This window comes from Pleurodeles waltl, chromosome 3_1 (assembly GCF_031143425.1).
Source record: "Pleurodeles waltl isolate 20211129_DDA chromosome 3_1, aPleWal1.hap1.20221129, whole genome shotgun sequence".
NCBI lineage: Eukaryota > Metazoa > Chordata > Amphibia > Caudata > Salamandridae > Pleurodeles > Pleurodeles waltl.
The window spans coordinates 492,144,459-492,163,157 of record NC_090440.1 but is presented as its reverse complement, the minus strand read 5'-3'; the positions used below and the strand labels follow the sequence as shown (position 1 = coordinate 492,163,157).

At 46.2% G+C, this 18,699-nt stretch overlaps 1 protein-coding gene across 2 annotated transcripts in view; it reads right to left on the bottom strand.

The window, feature by feature from the left end:
• Positions 1-3,910: 3,910 nt before the first annotated feature.
• The window catches only part of MCTP2 (multiple C2 and transmembrane domain containing 2), an 896,516-nt gene continuing 881,727 nt past the window's right edge, over positions 3,911-18,699 (bottom strand). For both annotated transcript variants that reach the window (XM_069222757.1, XM_069222756.1), the window contains one exon: positions 3,911-5,724. In XM_069222757.1, coding sequence (XP_069078858.1) covers positions 5,674-5,724 — 51 coding nt within the window. In that variant the 3' untranslated portion in view covers positions 3,911-5,673. The remainder of the gene's footprint in view (positions 5,725-18,699) is intronic.

Below are 18,699 nucleotides of genomic sequence, written 5' to 3'. Positions count from 1 at the left end.
AATATTCAACTTCAACTTCAAGGAGAACTTACCCCATCCTTGCATTATTGTGCTTTAGCCTATCACACTTCCCCTGTTGCTTTAAACTCTTGCTATGTTCTGTATTCAGTCTAGGCATGTCTTTCTACTGCATTCTTCCAATTATCTTTTCAATGCTAGCTTTATTATTTCTTCTAACTCCTTTTCCTGGTTTCTTGTCTGCTGCATGTTCCTCTCTAAAGTCATTGTTTTATTGCATTTCCCATATTACTGTAGTCTTGTTCTCCTCATCTGTGTCTTGCAGCACTCTCTTTCAGCTCTCTTCAGCCAAACCGTTGCAGGCACATTTCTGGAACCACACTTAACCACTTAAAGCTCAGGCTCATTTTCCTCAAATAGCCCCAATGTCTTAGGTCTCATACTTTACATTTTATGTATTTTCAGGACTAAGGGCCTGACTTAGAGTTTGGTGGATGGTTTTAGTAAACTGTAAACTTTGCACTTGTATAGCGCACTACTCACCCGTTAGAGTCTCAAGGCGCTGCACGCATACCGCTGTGGAACCCCTCCTGGCTTTTCCCTGTGAGTTGCCCACTCCTGGACATCCCCAGGGTGAAGCCAGGCATCCAAGTGCTGAGAGGGCCATTGCGGAGATTAAGCAAGCTATTGCCCAGATTTACATAGTGGGACCCATTAATTAGATTAGGCACCGAGGCGAGAATTATCTGGTCCAAGTGAATTGAGCCCAAGAGCCACCGAGGTGGGAACCCTGGTCCCGGGCCAGATCTCTGCATCAGGGTCTGCCGCTCTAACCATTGTGCCACACTTCTCCACTAGTACAGTTGCCATGGTGGAATACTTTGCCAGCCCAGCAGACAACTCTTCCATTTACCAGAACTGCTGTTACAAGATTTCCTGTAAATGCCTTTAAAGTTTTACTGGCAGCTCTGTGAAAACAACAGATGTTGCAGAGCCGCACTTCAAACTTTCATTATTTTTTATTTTTAAAAACAAAATTCCAAAGCAGTATTTTGTTTTGGAAAATAAAAGGAAAACATGACCCTCATGCCATGGGAGATTTCTACCATGGTGTGTGGTCATTCTGCAATTTTCACTGCCCCGTCCCCCTAAATTTACTTGGCAGTAAAAGATAGTGAAAACTGACCATGTGTTAACCCACTCTAAATAGGGTGTATGAACACACGGCAAAACCTCTGATGGCCCTTACTCCATCAGAGGTGCAAGTAGGTGGTGAAGATGGCATAGTCTCTGCTGCCATAGATCCACCTGACTCTAAATAAGGCTCTGTGGCAACTGAGTACCCTCTCCTTCAAAGTTTAAATCAGGTCCAAAGAAGTCACTTACTGGTATTTGCACATGCTGAGGCTACAACAGTTGGGCAGGATGGGGAAGAAGGAGGACAGTGTAACTACTGTATGGGTCACCCACTACTAACTATCTCTGCTCAATAATTTCAGCCTATCTTGGTCTCCTAGTAGTAATGATGAAAGAATTGTGCAATACACTAGGCTCTGCTCTACTTTATGTCTGGCATGGTGAGAGGAAGGCAGAAGCCGTGGATGTCCAGGTGCACACAGGTACATTCTTGTCTTGGCAGCCATAGAACGCACATTTTCTGCATCTTATGTAACATAACATTTATTTCTGAAAATCACACTCAACAATTAGGATATCTTGAAACTTACTAATGGATGAATATTGCTGCCCACCTCAAAGGGACTCATTTTATCGACATCAGGTGTGGTGAATCCTACTAAGAATTATTGGAATTCAGAAGGTGAGCTTAGCCTTTTGGCTTGCAGGCCTGTGCCCCCGTCACATAGTGACTTTCTCTCTACTTAGCATGCTCTGTTTTAGACCATACAATTTATTATTTCTTTTACGATGGCTCCTATTGTTTATAGTTAGAGAAATGTTTTGATTTGCATTATCAGTACCACTCTGTGAATGGCTTCACTATCAGTGTCATAGTCAAGCAATGTACGTAGGTATACACATCATGTTCCTTTCTCACTTACATGTGACAGGAACATAATGTACACTTGTTGGGGACTGTCTACATAATTGCTGTCACAAGTCTGCCTCCTTATCAATTGTTTGCAATCATATTTGCCTCAGGGGTCCTAAATGAGTAGTATAAATACATCTCACACAAACAAGGTTATCAGAGGGGTTCCTCCCAGATGCCATCCACACCATCTATGCTGCACGTCACCTCACTGCAGAACTCAGCCTTTCGTGTAATCACAGAGTCCAACCTAGAGACCTCATTCCAAGTTAATGAGGGTTGGGGGAGCTTCTCCTGGACATGGTACAGGCAGATTAGGTTCATCACATCTAGCTATCATTAGGTTAGAGATTAGGTTCTCTATGCTAGGGATTTTACATCCCATGTTTACTGTAAGATAGCGGTGGTCTTTGTACTCCTGAAGCTCATCTTCACAATTTTGAGTCTTTAATTGTTTGTTATCCTAATCATTGCAGCTCATGCATTTTACTGTAGACTGCAGTCTTTTCAATAAACCTATTGAAAACTTTCCTGCATGTCCTTCATTGTCTGTGTGTGCCCGAGTCTTATTGCTAACGTGAGAAAAGGGTAACTTCCGTTCCACCACGACTTCACTGAGATGTCGCAATCTAGATCCCATGCATAAGGCTGCCAGAAATCAACTTTTACTGTCTGGGTTTTTGGTGAGGAACTGCTTGTGAGCCTGGAGGGTTGGGCCAACAGTTGTGACTTGTTGTAAGAGTGGCTTAGTCGCCTACGGGCAAAAATGCTATCTCGCTGTCAGCAGTCTCGCCTAGGAGTGAGAGTCCAACTAAAAGAAAGGATGAAAGCCATGAATGGTTCCATTGGGATTTGACCTGTGATTTTGAGGTAAAACACAGATTCCTGGAGTGGATGCACTACTCCACTGAACTACCAGCCTGTGAAAGGAGCAGAATAGAGGGAGGGCAAAATATCCCCATTGACTGCCCCATAGAGAACTGGCTTTCTGGACCTGTAACCATTGGGAAGTAGGAAAGTGGAATGAGGGGGGGGGTGTGGAAGTCTGCCCAACTATTACCTAGTAGGGACTAGCTTTACCAGCCCATCTTCTACTGAAGGTCAAAATGGGGTCAAAAGGCGGTTTGTTTATTCTCATAAAGTACCACTATTAGTGCTTTGTGAATGGAACATGGGTGCTTCATTGTCCTAACCTGCGTGCTCATTTTTCGTTCAATTGCTTACAACATGTCTAGTAACTTTTCACTCACTCTACTAATTTTAGAAGTATAGCAATTATAGCTTACGCTGGAACATTCAAAACACAATATATTTTAAGGGAAATTAGACATAATTTGAATAATCTTATTATGTGGTAACTATATGGCTATAGCTCATCTGTCATCCTTTAGGCTGAAGGAAGTGGTGAAGGTGACAGCATTGAAAACATTCAAGATGGAGGGACAGAACAATACAAGATTATAAGCCAGAACAAGTTTGAAGCCTATCTTAGGGTTGTTTGTGTTATGAATAGTCAGCGGACGTCTAGCAGTTCCGAACTGCCATTGAACTAATTTTAATATCATTATTAAAAGGTATCTAGCTTTCTTTACCGAGTGATACAAATTATCATCAAATTAAATAGTTGAAAATGAATTTCTAAGAAGCACATAAATAAAAAAAGACATCGTTTTAATATGGTGTGTCAAAGGAGCTGACTGTTTAAACTTAATTGGTTGCTTCCCTGCACTCTTCCCTTTAATTTTCCAAAATCACTGTCTGTAGAACAGAGATAAAAAGTTTAGCATCAGGTGCAATTTTTAATTACATGAAAATGTAATAACTATGCCCGAGAGACTGTTAATCACGTTGATACATTATAAAACAAACACGTGTAAACTATAAAGAATTTTAACAAAAAAGTATGACAAAAATACTTTTATTCAGTTGTGGAAACGCATCACATTAATAGTGAATACAAAGATAGACAAACAATAAACACATCTCTTGCATTCTCAAAGTAAAAACGCCTTACCTTAATACATACATGTGACATTAGCAGTTCTAATGCTGATCTCTTTGGCACTGTACTGTACTTGTAGTAGCAAGCTTTGATGTTGATATTCATACAACATATTTCAAAAGGGCAGCCATCATAAATTGCAGTAAAAGTCTTCATAAACAGAGAAAACCTTTTACAGAAAGCTTTGTAAGATCATGCTGTTCTGAATCAGTAGCTCATCGGGTAATTTCATTTTTCAGCCAGATAATAGAAAGTTCCTTGTATAGAACAGCAATTGATTCAAGCACAGGTCAACATTATGATAATATAATAAATCTCATTCATAAAAACAACAATGTCCGCAAAAAGGGTGAATTTCCTGGCAGGTAACATTCTTGCTGTTCTAAGATCTTCAGCGTTGATTTACATCATTTACCCACTTTGAAATGTTACCTGCTGGACAAGTGCATTTGTAGAAGACATCATTGCTTCACTAAATTATCCACTTTACCAAGATAAAATAAGAATGTACATGAAAGGGGTCGAAATGTATTTACATACATCCTTTACATATGCCATATTCTACACATTTACCTTTCCCCATTCAGCATAAGAAACATTCAACGAAATGCAACAAATGAGTTATGAAGCCCACAATAAATTCCACATTTATTGCATATTTTTATTTTAACATTAGCCATCAAGGCATTTCAAGACGTGCAATCTCTGGTTATGGAGATCGAAGAGATGCACTGTACCAAATTTACCAGGCAAATAATTTTACTTTCGACAGACAAGGATGATACACAAAAAACACAAAAGATAAAATTACGTGCCTTTGGCATTTCTTTGTCTTAAATAGAGATTTCAAAACAGTTTGACTGGAATGCGAAAATCAATGTTAACTCCATTGCCGGGAATTAATATTAATATAATCTATTTGGTAAAAAAATATATTTAAATACATTCTTCACAAAACAATTTATGGAAATGTTACAGCTGCATAGGGCCGTTGTGCAATTACTTTTAAGGCTGGAATGCCACGTCTAGGACTGTAGTGTTGTTAAACCTTTGGCTTAAACACAAGCGATCATCCACTTTTAGGGCACAGGAGGCAGAAACTGTACAAATAAAGGAGTTAAGAAACGGTGTATGTGCATAGATTTGTATCCACCTGTATCTGGACACGAATACACTGCTTGAAAAAGTGTAGGCTTCCATTAATCACTGTGGAAACTTTCAAACACTTTCAATGCTTGAAAGTACAAGGAGACCTCAGACTCTTGCAGTATCAAAAAAGCCACTTACTCAACTAAGAGGGCGACTCCGCTGAACGGACTACATTGTGCAGGCCGTATCTCCTCAGAAAAACTTTTCCGTTCACTCCATTGAGAAGTATGCTTTGCCGCAGTGCATGCTGAAGATTTCATTTTCAGGCCTTGGCCGGTGTGTGTTGAAGATTTAAGATTTCTTAGACATAACCCACCAAGCCATTCTCTGAATTCCAGCTTTTCATGGAGGCTGTTACTCCACTGAGGAAAAACAGCTTTCAGCAGGGGCGCGTCAGAAAAGGCAGCAGTAAGTTTCCAGCCTAACCAAACTGGGCGCCCATGACAGTGATTATTGCTGACTGGAGAAGAAAATAAAGAGGCAGGACATTTCTTTTCAAGCGCCTGCCTCGTGCCTAAAGAATACTCCTCTTCTTCCTTAGGGGTTTCAATTCCGCATACTGCACCTGTAAAAACAAACAGACATGACGTTCACTGTTAGGTAACTCCAGCTCACTCCAGTGTGTGTTAATGGCTCCCCAAGGACACCGCTTGAGGAAACCACGGAAGGTTCAAAAGTAATGAATCATTCTCTAAACACGGGAACATGGGGGATTAATTGCAGGAAGGGTTTGAGAAGTCATGCATCATTTCTTGAAACAAAAATATTAAAAGCAGATTTTTTCTAATGAGATGTATGGGATTTCTACCTGATTTCAGCACCGTGGGATGAGTGTACTTTCGCAGATATTAACACGGTTCAAAGAAGGCAATAGGAAGTCGTGGGGATACCTACAGCAAGTGGATCCCAAATGAGAAATGCGGTTGCAACTAACAGTTCGCTTTAAAAAAAAAAGCTGGCCTCAAAATAAAAAGAATGCATTTAAAATAAAGAAACGAAACCGAGGACGTGAACCATTTTAAGAGGTCATATTTCTCACATTCCAACAGAGCAAAAGAATTTGCCTATAGGGAGCTATGTTACCATGATAATGACTTAAACATCAGTGAAAAACGTAACGGCACTGGTGTGTAATCCCAAGGGCCAAATTGTCGAGTGTGTTGCTGAAAAGGATTCCCAAAAGGCATGTAAGGAAAGCAACCTAAAGTGGTGTTCTTTCAATCAGCATCTTCATTGGTTACCTCGGTTTATGTGTATCAATCTTTCAGTCTGATGAAATACTGCACATAGACCAGCTCTCACCAAAGCAGCAAACTGATTTAAAATTATTTACAAGTATTTACAGAGCACTCGAAAAGTGGTCTGTATATTGTTTTCTAAAATGTCTTCAATTGTAGTCTTGTGTTACCTTTCATATATGTAAAAACTTTTAGCAATGACATGTAATGAAATAAGACATAACCAGTGTTCTAGACAAAGGTAGAGAATTCAGATGGTAAATATAGAGCTCAATTGCTATATCTATATCTATATATAAACATATCTATAGCTATCTATATATATATATATATTCACTGAAAAAAATCAAAGGTTACAGGGACGTTATAGTTAGGAAATAGAATTTAAAAAACCTTAGAAATTCACTGAAAAAAACAAAGGTTACAGGGACGTTATAGTTAGGAAATAGAATTAAAAAAAACCTTAGAAATTCACTGAAAAAACCCAAAGGTTACATGGACGTTATAGTTAAGTTCTGAATTTACTCGTACAAAAGCGTAGAAATTTAGCAGTTATAGGTACCTCTGCTAACTATAACTGGAGCTCCCGTAATGCACTGCTTATGACGTCACATATTTCATCATTCATGACATGGTCAGTGACATCACTGATGACATCTCATATGACATCACTGATGACATCATCCACTGAGTGTAAGTGCTTGTATCTATGTGTGAGTGCTTCTATGGGTGAATGAGTGATTGAATCATTTGCTGTTAGGGAAACTGAATGGATGTGTGAGTTGCTTTATAGGTAAGCAAGTGACTGTGTGAGCAGCTGCATTTCATTTAGTGAGTGGGTCTGTGGGTGGCTGCATGTGTGCGTGAGTGGGTGGGTGTCAGAGTGGTTTTCTGGGAAAGTGAATGGGTACCACAGTGTTGGACCTGGCTTTTTGACAGGGACATCCCCAAACTTTTTGCCTCCTTCCTCCTATTTTTTTCTGACCTGTTGTTGTTGGCTTTTGACCTCTGGGCACTTTACCACTGCTAACCAGTGCTAAAGTGCATATGCTCTCTGGGTAAATTGTACTACTGATTGGTTTATCCATGATTGACTATTTAATTTACTTGTAAGTCCCTGGTAGAGTGCACTACATGTGCCTAGGGCAGGTAGATTAAATGCTACTAGTGGGCCTGCAGCACTGGTTGTGCCACCCACCTCAGTAGCCCCTTAACCCTGTCTCAGGCCTGCCATTGCAAGGCCTGTGTGTGCAGTTTCACTGCCACTTCGACTTGGCATTTAAAAGTACTTGCCAAGCCTAGAACTCCCCTTTTACTACATATAAGTCATCCCTAATGTGTGCCCTAGGTAACCCCTAGAGCAGGGTGCTGTGTAGGTAAAAGGCAGGACATGTACCTGTGTAGTTATATGTCCTGGTAGTGTAAAACTCCTAAATTCGTTTTTACACTACTGTGAGGCCTGCTCCTTTCATAGGCTAACATTGGGGCTGCCCTCATACACTGTTGAAGTGGCAGCTGCTGATCTGAAAGGAGCAGGAAGGTCATATTTAGTATGGCCAGAATGGTAATACAAAATCCTGCTGACTGGTGAAGTCGGATTTAATATTACTATTCTAGAAATGCCACTTTTAGAAAGTGAGAATTTCTTTGCACTAAAATCTTGTTGTGCCCTTCAATCCACGTCTGGCTAGGTTTAGTTGACAGCTCCTTGTGCATTCACTCAGACACACCCCAAACACAGGGTACTCAGCCTCACTTGCATACATCTGCATTTTGAATGGGTCTTCCTGGACTGGGAGGGTGGAGGGCCTGCCCTCACACAAAGGACTGCCACACCCCCTACTGGGACTCTGGCAGACAGGATTGAACTGAAAGGGGGCTTGGTGCATTTCTTAGAGACTCTTTGAAGTCACCCCCACTTCAAAGGCACAACTTAGTATAAAACAGGGCCTCTGCCCTACCTCATCAGACACTTGCTGGAGAAGAAACCTGAACCAGAAACTACATCCTGCCAAGAAGAACTGCCTGGCTGCTCAAAGGACTCACCTGTCTGCTTTTCTACAAAGGACTGCTGCCTTGCTGTTGGCCTGCTGCCTTGCTGAACTCTTGTCTGGCTGTAAAAGTGCTCTCCAAGGGCTTGGATAGAGCTTGCCTCCTGTTCCCTGAAGTCTCAGGACCAAAAAGACTTCTCTCTTCCTCTTGGACGCTCCGTGCGCCGAACTTTTCGACGCACAGCTTGTTCCGCGGCAAGAAAAACGCTGCACACCGACGCTGATCAACGCGACGTCTTCGGGACGACCGAAACTTTGACGCACGGCCTCGCAAGGACAACGCCGCCCGACTTCCCGGGAGAAATCGACGCGACGCCTGCCGTGAGATCAAAACTTTGACGCACGGCCTCGCAAGGACAACGCCGCCCGACTCCGCAGGAGAAATCGACGCGACGCCTGCCGTGAGATCGAAACTTTGACGCACGGCCTCGCAAGGACAACGCCACCTGACTTTCCAGGAGAAATTGACGCGACGCCTGCCGTTAGATCAAAACTTTGACGCACGGCCTCGCAAGGACAACGCCGCCCGACTCCGCCGGAGAAATCGACGCGACGCCTGCAGTGAGATCGAAACTTCGACGCACAGCCCCGCAGAACGACGCGCAGCCGGAAAACAAGCAGGAAAATCCATGCACAGACCCGGGACATCTGGTAATCCCCGCGACCCACAGAAAGAGACTGTCCGCGTGCCGGAAAACGACGCTCGACTTCCCCGCGTGGAAAATAACGACGCAAGTCCGTGTGTGCTGGGGAGAAATTGACGCACACACCCTTTTTCCACGCATCTCTTCCTTTGTGGCCCTCTGAGGAGATTTCCCACCAGAAACCAGGTACTTTGTGTTTGAAAGAGACTCTGTTTACTTTCTAAAGACTTAAGACACTTTATATCACTTTTCAGTGATATCTTTACAAATTCATATTGCAACTTTGATCGTTTGGACCTGAAGATACCCAGATAAATATTATATATTTTTCTAAACACTGTGTGGTGTATTTTTGTGGTGTTATGCTATGGTGTTGTATGATTTATTGCACAAATGCTTTACACATTGCCTTCTAAGTTAAGCCTGACTGCTCGTGCCAAGCTACCGGAGGGTGAGCACAGGCTGATTTTGGATTGTGTGTGACTTACCCTGACTAGAGTGAGGGCTTTTGCTTGGACAGAGGGTAACCTGACTGCCAACCAAAAACCCCATTTCTAACATTGGTGATCAGCGGTGAGGATAGGACTTGTGTTTGTGAAGTGACATACAGTATCTAAGTATTTCACTACCTACCCACAGTTGAAGGTCAACTTGATTTTTCATCTTTTTTGGCTTTTGGTTCTCTGATGTCCTCCTGGATATACTATTGATATTTGGGACTTTGGATTTTGGTTTTTGCTGATAAGATCTTATCAGAATGGGATTGCTTACCTACTCATTCTTTGTTCGTACTGACCACCTCACTAAGGCTGACCTAAGGGAGCTTTGCAGAAAATGGGGCCTTCCTGTAGCAAGGAGATCTACTAAAGTGGAGATGCTCCATCACTACATAGTCTGGGGGGAGGAAAGATGGGCAGAGAGAGAGGCAGCAAGAAACCAAATGACTAAGTACCCCTCAGATGAGGAGGAGGACTACGCACATGAGGAGGAAGACTACTCAGAGTTGGACAGTGACCCAGAAATAGATGAATGGCTCCGAGGTCAAAGGCGATAGGAGCAACAATTAGAGGAGTATCTTGCAGAGGTTGAGGCAAAAAGACTCTTAGCCCTGGAAGAAGAAAAGATTGCAGCTCAAGAGCTGAGATGTAAAGAGCTGAAACTGGAGGCCGGAAGGGCTGAGTCCAGTTCAGATGGTGGCAGCAAAAATCTTGCATCTAGTACTGCTGAAGGAGGGCACAAGCCCAGAGATGTGGTGCCCAACTTGAAGAAGGGAGTTGACACGCCCCAGGCGGTTCAAGGGTATGAGGTAGTTCCCGTTATGCACAGGGTCCCTGAGAAGGATTGGGGGACTGGCACAGGGAGTCATATTCCTACTGGGGGGAGGGACACTTTACTGACTCTAGCAGAGAGTGACAGAGAAAAGGGTTCCCCCCTGGTGGACGTCCTGGATATAGAGTGTAGAGACATCCCAGAAGAGTATGGGTTGAGTGTCAGGGACAGACAGATACTGTCTCACCAGTCTCAGGAGGGTGAAGTAGAGTGCTTTTCCAAGGTTGAGTTACTGGATGGTTGGGTGAAGGGTACTGTGGTTAATACATGTGAAGGGCAGAGTGATGTAATTGCTGGAGAGCATATGTCTGGTCCTTATTTTCCAGAGCTACGCCAACACCAGGTGGAGTGTGAGTTCTCTGACCCCAGGGAACTTACAATGGAGGCAGACTTCTGGGTGAGTACCAGAGAGTCTGAAGAGGCATTTGGGGGTGCTCCTGAAGGGAGTGGTCTAGATGGTTCCCAACCGAGTGTGGTGGGAAAGGATTGTAGTGTCCCAGGTAGGTCCCAGGTCCTAGAGGGTTCCATGAGGGAACATCAGGAGGGAAGCCTAGCCTGTACTGTAGGGCCACCTTTTGAGGGAAGCCCCGCAGTGTCAGAAGAACTTGGGGGGGTGACTGTAGCCAGCATCCCAACAGTTCTGGTGTCTGGCAGTACCCCTCCTAGTGAGGGGGTGCAGAAGTCCAGACATAGGGTTGAGAGGGGGTTGCAGACCCCAGTGGAGGACCTTGAGAGTCAGGGGACAGCTCTGAGAGCAGAGCCCCCCAGGAATGACCCAGGTGAAACCGTTTCTGGTTTGGGGGAAACCCAGACTCTGCCGGATGGGCAGTGGTCGGGAGACCTGCACCAACCAGACTCTTGTGTGGCCCTTGGGGATGGTGTGTCCCTTGTGGGGGGTGAGAGTGCCCCCCAGGAAGTCCTGGCATGCCAGGCAAAGATTCAACCTCAGGGTGGTGACTCTGGGTTGGATACCCAGGTTCAGAGGTTAAACTCTGACCTGGTGGGGGGTAGATGTTCCACCCAAGAAGTCCTGCTGTGCCAGGCAATTGTCCAACCTCAGGGTGTTGACTCTGGGTTGGATGACCAGGTTCAGAGGTTAAACTCTGACCTGGTGGGGGGTAGGTGTGCCCCCCAGAAAGTCTTGGCGTGCCAGGCAATTGCCCAACCTCAGGGTGGTGACTCTGGGTTGGGGAACCAGGCTCAGAGGTTAAACTCTGACCTGGTGGGAGGTAGGTGTGCCTCCCTGGAAGTCCTGGCCTGCCAGGCAATGGTTCAACCTCAGGGTGGTGACTCTGGGTTGGATAACCAGGTTCAGGGGATAAACTCTGACCTGTTGGGGGGTAGGTGTGCCCCCCAGAAAGTCCTGGCGTGCCAGGCAATTGTTCAACCTCAGGGTGGTGACCCTGGGTTGAATACCCAGGTTCAGAGGTTAAACTCTGACCTGGTGGGAGGTAGGTGTGCCTCCCAAGAAGTCCTGCTGTGCCAGGCAATTGTCCAACCTCAGGGTGTTGACTCTGGGTTGGATGACCAGGTTCAGAGGTTAAACTCTGACCTGGTGGGGGGTAGGTGTGCCCCCCAGAAAGTCCTGGCGTGCCAGGCAATTGCCCAACCTCAGGGTGGTGACCCTGGGTTGGGGAACCAGGCTCAGAGGTTAAACTCTGACCTGGTGGGAGGTAGGTGTGCCTCCCAGAAAGTCCTGGTGCGCCAGGCAATTGTTCAACTTCAGGGTGGTGACTCTGAGTTGAATGGCCCAGTTCAGAGGTTAAACTCTGACCTGGTGGAGGGTCAGTGTGCCCTCCAGGAAGTCCTGGCGTGCCAGGCAATTGTTCAACTTCAGGGTGGTGACTCGGAGTTGAATGGCCCAGTTCAGAGGTTAAACTCTGACCTGGTGGAGGGTCAGTGTGCCCTCCAGGAAGTCCTGGCGTGCCAGGCAATTGTTCAACTTCAGGGTGGTGACTCTGAGTTGAATGGCCAAGTTCAGAGGTTAAACTCTGACCTGGTGGAGGGTCAGTGTGCCCTCCAGGAAGTCCTGGCGTGCCAGGCAATTGTTCAACTTCAGGGTGGTGACTCTGAGTTGAATGGTCAGGTGCAGAGGTTATACTCTGACCTGGTGGGGGGTAGGTGTGCCTCCCAGGAAGTCCTGGTTTGCCAGGCAGTGATCCAGTCTGAGGGTACAGACCCTGGGCTGGAAGACCAGGTTCAGGGTGTCCCCCCGGACCTGGAGGGTGGGGCTATTGATAACAGTGCCCCTACCATGTTGTCTTCTGAGGAGGCCACTCCTAGTTGGAGGGTGCTGGGCCCCAGAAGGGAGGGCAGGGGGAGGGAAGCCTCACCCCGGGCCCTAGTCCAACCTGAAGGTACAGGGCCCAGGTTGGAGGGCCAGTTGCAGGTTAACAGCCCTGCACTGGTGGAGGAATGGTACAGGGCGACTTCTGTAAGCACCTTGACCATGTTGGACTCTGGGGGTACCGCTCCAGGAGGGAGGGTACAGAGCCCCAGAGGGGAGGACCAGGTTCAGGCTGTCATCCCTGACCTGGTGGAAGGGAGAGTGGTTAAAGGGTGCCCAGCACCTGGGGCTACCGCCCCCCACTCTCCACAGCCACAGTGGTTGTAGAGCTTTGAGAGGCCTGCGGCCTGGCTCTCATCCCTGGCAGCTGTCAGTAATCACTGTGGCTTGCTGTCCGGGTGGACAGAGTTATCCCTGGGGAGGGGACACGTGTCACACCCCGGGGGTAGAGTGGGCAACACCACTGTGTTGGTCATGGTGGTACTATCCTGCTCCTGGGATACATCTGTGAGCAAAGTAAGGTTAGGTGCTGCACAGATGGGATCCGCAGGTAAGGAGAAAGGTTCCCCATGGGTTGGCTTAGTGGGCCCTGAGAGTATGGACAGAGTGATCCAATTAGAGTCAGGAAGGCGAAGAATTGGAGCATGCCCCTGCTGTTGTGGGCCTGGGTCCTTGTTCTGTCGCCTCAAACAGGGAAGTACATCGGGATAGTGATTGTTCTCCCCTGGCTTTAGGCTGGTAGGGGGTCATGTTGGACCTGGCTTTTTGACAGGGACATCCCCAAACTTTTTGCCTCCTTCCTCCTATTTTTTCTGACCTGTTGTTGTTGGCTTTTGACCTCTGGGCACTTTACCACTGCTAACCAGTGCTAAAGTGCATATGCTCTCTGGGTAAATTGTACTACTGATTGGTTTATCCATGATTGACTATTTAATTTACTTGTAAGTCCCTGGTAGAGTGCACTACATGTGCCTAGGGCAGGTAGATTAAATGCTACTAGTGGGCCTGCAGCACTGGTTGTGCCACCCACCTCAGTAGCCCCTTAACCCTGTCTCAGGCCTGCCATTGCAAGGCCTGTGTGTGCAGTTTCACTGCCACTTCGACTTGGCATTTAAAAGTACTTGCCAAGCCTAGAAATCCCCTTTTACTACATATAAGTCATCCCTAATGTGTGCCCTAGGTAACCCCTAGAGCAGGGTGCTGTGTAGGTAAAAGGCAGGACATGTACCTGTGTAGTTATATGTCCTGGTAGTGTAAAACTCCTAAATTCGTTTTTACACTACTGTGAGGCCTGCTCCTTTCATAGGCTAACATTGGGGCTGCCCTCATACACTGTTGAAGTGGCAGCTGCTGATCTGAAAGGAGCAGGAAGGTCATATTTAGTATGGCCAGAATGGTAATACAAAATCCTGCTGACTGGTGAAGTCGGATTTAATATTACTATTCTAGAAATGCCACTTTTAGAAAGTGAGCATTTCTTTGCACTAAAATCTTGTTGTGCCCTTCAATCCACGTCTGGCTAGGTTTAGTTGACAGCTCCTTGTGCATTCACTCAGACACACCCCAAACACAGGGTACTCAGCCTCACTTGCATACATCTGCATTTTGAATGGGTCTTCCTGGACTGGGAGGGTGGAGGGCCTGCCCTCACACAAAGGACTGCCACACCCCCTACTGGGACTCTGGCAGACAGGATTGAACTGAAAGGGGGCTTGGTGCATTTCTTATAGACTCTTTGAAGTCACCCCCACTTCAAAGGCACAACTTAGTATAAAACAGGGCCTCTGCCCTACCTCATCAGACACTTGCTGGAGAAGAAACCTGAACCAGAAACTACATCCTGCCAAGAAGAACTGCCTGGCTGCTCAAAGGACTCACCTGTCTGCTTTTCTACAAAGGACTGCTGCCTTGCTGTTGGCCTGCTGCCTTGCTGAACTCTTGTCTGGCTGTAAAAGTGCTCTCCAAGGGCTTGGATAGAGCTTGCCTCCTGTTCCCTGAAGTCTCAGGACCAAAAAGACTTCTCTCTTCCTCTTGGACGCTCCGTGCGCCGAACTTTGCGACGCACAGCTTGTTCCGTGGCAAGAAAAACGCCGCACACCGACGCTGATCAACGCGACGTCTTCGGGACGACCGAAACTTTGACGCACGGCCTCGCAAGGACAACGCCGCCCGACTTCCCGGGAGAAATCGACGCGACGCCTGCCGTGAGATCAAAACTTTGACGCACGGCCTCGCAAGGACAACGCCGCCCGACTCCGCAGGAGAAATCGACGCAACGCCTGCCGTGAGATCGAAACTTTGACGCACGGCCTCGCAAGGACAACGCCGCCCGACTTTCCAGGAGAAATCGACGCTACGCCTGCCGTGAGATCAAAACTTTGACGCACGGCCTCGCAAGGACAACACCGCCCGACTCCGCCGGAGAAATCGACGCGACGCCTGCCGTGAGATCGAAACTTCGACGCACAGCCCCGCAGAACGACGCGCAGCCGGAAAACAAGCAGGAAAATCCACGCACAGACCCGGGACATCTGGTAATCCCCGCGACCCACAGAAAGAGACTGTCCGCGTGCCGGAAAACGACGCTCGACTTCCCCGCGTGGAAAATAACGACGCAAGTCCGTGTGTGCTGGGGAGAAATCGACGCACACACCCTTTTTCCACGCATCTCTTCCTTTGTGGCCCTCTGAGGAGATTTCCCACCAGAAACCAGGTACTTTGTGTTTGAAAGAGACTCTGTTTACTTTCTAAAGACTTAAGACACTTTATATCACTTTTCAGTGATATCTTTACAAATTCATATTGCAACTTTGATCGTTTTGACCTGAAGATACCCAGATAAATATTATATATTTTTCTAAACACTGTGTGGTGTATTTTTGTGGTGTTATGCTATGGTGTTGTATGATTTATTGCACAAATGCTTTACACATTGCCTTCTAAGTTAAGCCTGACTGCTCGTGCCAAGCTACCGGAGGGTGAGCACAGGCTGATTTTGGATTGTGTGTGTCTTACCCTGACTAGAGTGAGGGCTTTTGCTTGGACAGAGGTTAACCTGACTGCCAACCAAAAAACCCATTTCTAACACACAGCATTGGTGAGTGACTTGGTGAGTCACTTACTGTATGGCTATAAATATAACTGTGTGGCTGTGCCAGTGATTGTATGCGAGAGCCAGGGGGTGTATGAGTAGCTGTATTGTAAACTGAGTGGGTGAGTCAGTTTTCATATAGGATAGTGGGTGGATGTGTGAGAACTTGTGTTGGTCAGTGAGTGGCTGTTTGAATGGCTGTATTGGTGACTGAGTGGGTATGTGAGTGCCTGTTCACGTGAGTGATTTGGTGTGTGAATAGTTGTATAGTTGAGAGATTGCACGTGTAAGTGACTCTAATAATGTGTCAGTGACTGTATGGTGGAGTGTGTGGGAGTGTCAGTGTTTCTACAGCTGATTAACTGGATGTATCACTAGAAAAGTGATCTATTAATGAGCTGAGTGGGTGTGTCAGTGAGTGTATGAGTGGGTGTGTAAGTAACTGTATGAGTCTGTGAATACCTCAGTTAGTAGTGTATAGGAGAGTGAGTGGTTGTGTTAGTGGTTGTTTGACTGAATGAATATCTGTATATCAATACTCTTATGCATGTGTGAGTAAGTATGTGAGTAGATGTGTGTGTGTGTGGGTATACAAGAGTTTGTATCAGCAAATGAGTGGATGTATGACTGTGTGGATGATTTCATCAGTGATATCAGATGAGATGTCATCAGTGATGTCACTGACTGTTAGACTTTTCATCCTTGCCGTGGTCTCCCTTAACTTTTTGCCTCTATTCCCCAGGTTGTTAATGTGTGCTGGGCTCTGATTTTGCTGTTTTTGTTACTCTGGGCACTTTACCACTGCTAACCGGTGCTAAAGTGCAAGGGCTCCTTTACAAAATGTGTATGTAATTGGCTGATCCATGATTGGCATATTTGATTTATCAGTAAGTCCCTAGTACAGTGCACTAGAGGTGCCCAGGGCCTGTAAATCAAATGCTACTAACGGGCCTGCAGCACTGATTGTGCCACCCACATAAGTAGCTCTGTAATCATGTCTCAGACCTGCCATTGCAGTGTCTGTGTGTGCAGTTTTAACTGTAAATTCGGCTTGGCAAGTGTACCCACTTGCCAAGCCTAAACCTTCCCTTTTCTTACATGTCAGACACCCCTAAGGTAGGCCCTAGGTAGCCCCAAGGGCAGGGTGCAGTGTATGGTTAGGGTAGGACATATAGTAATGTGTTTTATATGTCCTGGCAGTGAAATATTGCTAAGTTCGTTTTTCACTGTTGCAAGGCCTGTCCCTCTCATAGGTTAATATGGGGGCTACCTTTAAATCTGATTAAAGTGTAGATTCCCTTTGGGAGCGGATGGACATGTGGAGTTTGGGGTCTCTGAGCTCACAATTTAAAGTTTTAAAAATACATAGTTTAGTAAAGTTGATTTTAAGATTGTGTGTTTGAAAATGCCACTTTTAGAAAGTGAGCATTTTCTTGTGGATTCTCTGTCTGGGTCAGTTTGACAGTTGGGCTGGTTGCACCTCACACTAGACAGTAAAACAAAGGGAGCTGGGGTGTAGTCTGCATTTCCTGATGAGCCATCTGTGCTAGGAGGGAGGGGAGGAGTGGACACTTACACCTGAAAGGGCTGTGCCTGCCCTCACACAATGCAGTCTCCAACCCCCTGGTGAGTGTCTGGGGCCTGGCCTGGACAAGGCAGGATTTCCCATTGAAAAGAGACTTTACTTTGAAGTAGGCCTACTTCAAAGGAGAATTTGGGTATAAGAAGGGCACCCAAAACCACAGACTTTAGAAACCCTTCTGGAAACAAGAGGAACCTCTGCCTGGAGAAGAGCTGAAGAGCTGAGGAAGAAGGGCTGCCCTGCCTGTGAGTGTGCTTTGTGGAGCTATCCTGCAGTTGCTGCTTCTGCCAGAGTAAGAGGGCAAAGACTGGACTTTGTGTGCCTTCCATCTTGAGAAGAAATCTCCAAGGGCTTCATTTAGAGATTGCCTCCTGTTGTTTGAAGTCTCGGGGACAGCAAAGACTTCTCTCTGCCAGTACCTGAAGTCTCGGGAGAGACTCCTACTCTGCCCTGTGGTGCCCATCCAGTTCCTGGGACCCTGAAATGAGAAGCTGGCAGCCTAAGAGGAAGAAATCCACGCACAGAATGAAGTGCGGGGAAAAGATCGACGCAACTCTGATCTGCGGCTGAAGAAACGACGCGCCACCAGCTCCGCAGCTGAGACACGACGCTCGCAGGAAACGCGATCAAAGAATCGACGCACGGAGCAGGAAACAATGCGCTGCATCGCTGACGGAGGCTGGAAGATCACAACCTATGCTGCCGGGTTTTCGGATAATTGTGCGGCTGGATTTCCGACAACTACAGCTGTGCGTGGAAGAGAGTGCTGACCGGATTGACGCATTGCTTTCCTGCAGAGAGAAGCAACGACGCGCCCGACCCGGCGAAAGGACAAATGCTGCACGGTCCCGCTCGTGAGTGAAATCAACGCATCGCAAGCCCTTTTTGACGCGCACTCGCCCGTGTGGGGTTATTTTTGACCGCCCAAGGTACTTTTTCACGCTGACTGCGTTAGTGTGTGTTTAAAACTACTTAAAGACTCTTTTTGCATTTTTATTGATAACTTGACTTGTGTATTGTGGATTTTTGTCGTTTGGTCTTGTTTTGTTTAGATAAATATTTCCTATTTTTCTAAACCTGTGTTGTGTCATTTTGTAGTGTTTTCATTAAGTTACTGTGTGTGTTAGTACAAATACTTTACACCTAGCACTCTGAAGTTAAGCCTACTGCTCTGCCAAGCTACCAAGGGGGTAAGCAGGGGTTAGCTGCGGGTGATTCCATTTTATCTTGACTAGAGTGAGGGTCCTTGCTTGAACAGGGGGGTAACCTAACTGTCAACCAAAGACCCCATTTCTAACACTGACCATGTCATGAGTGA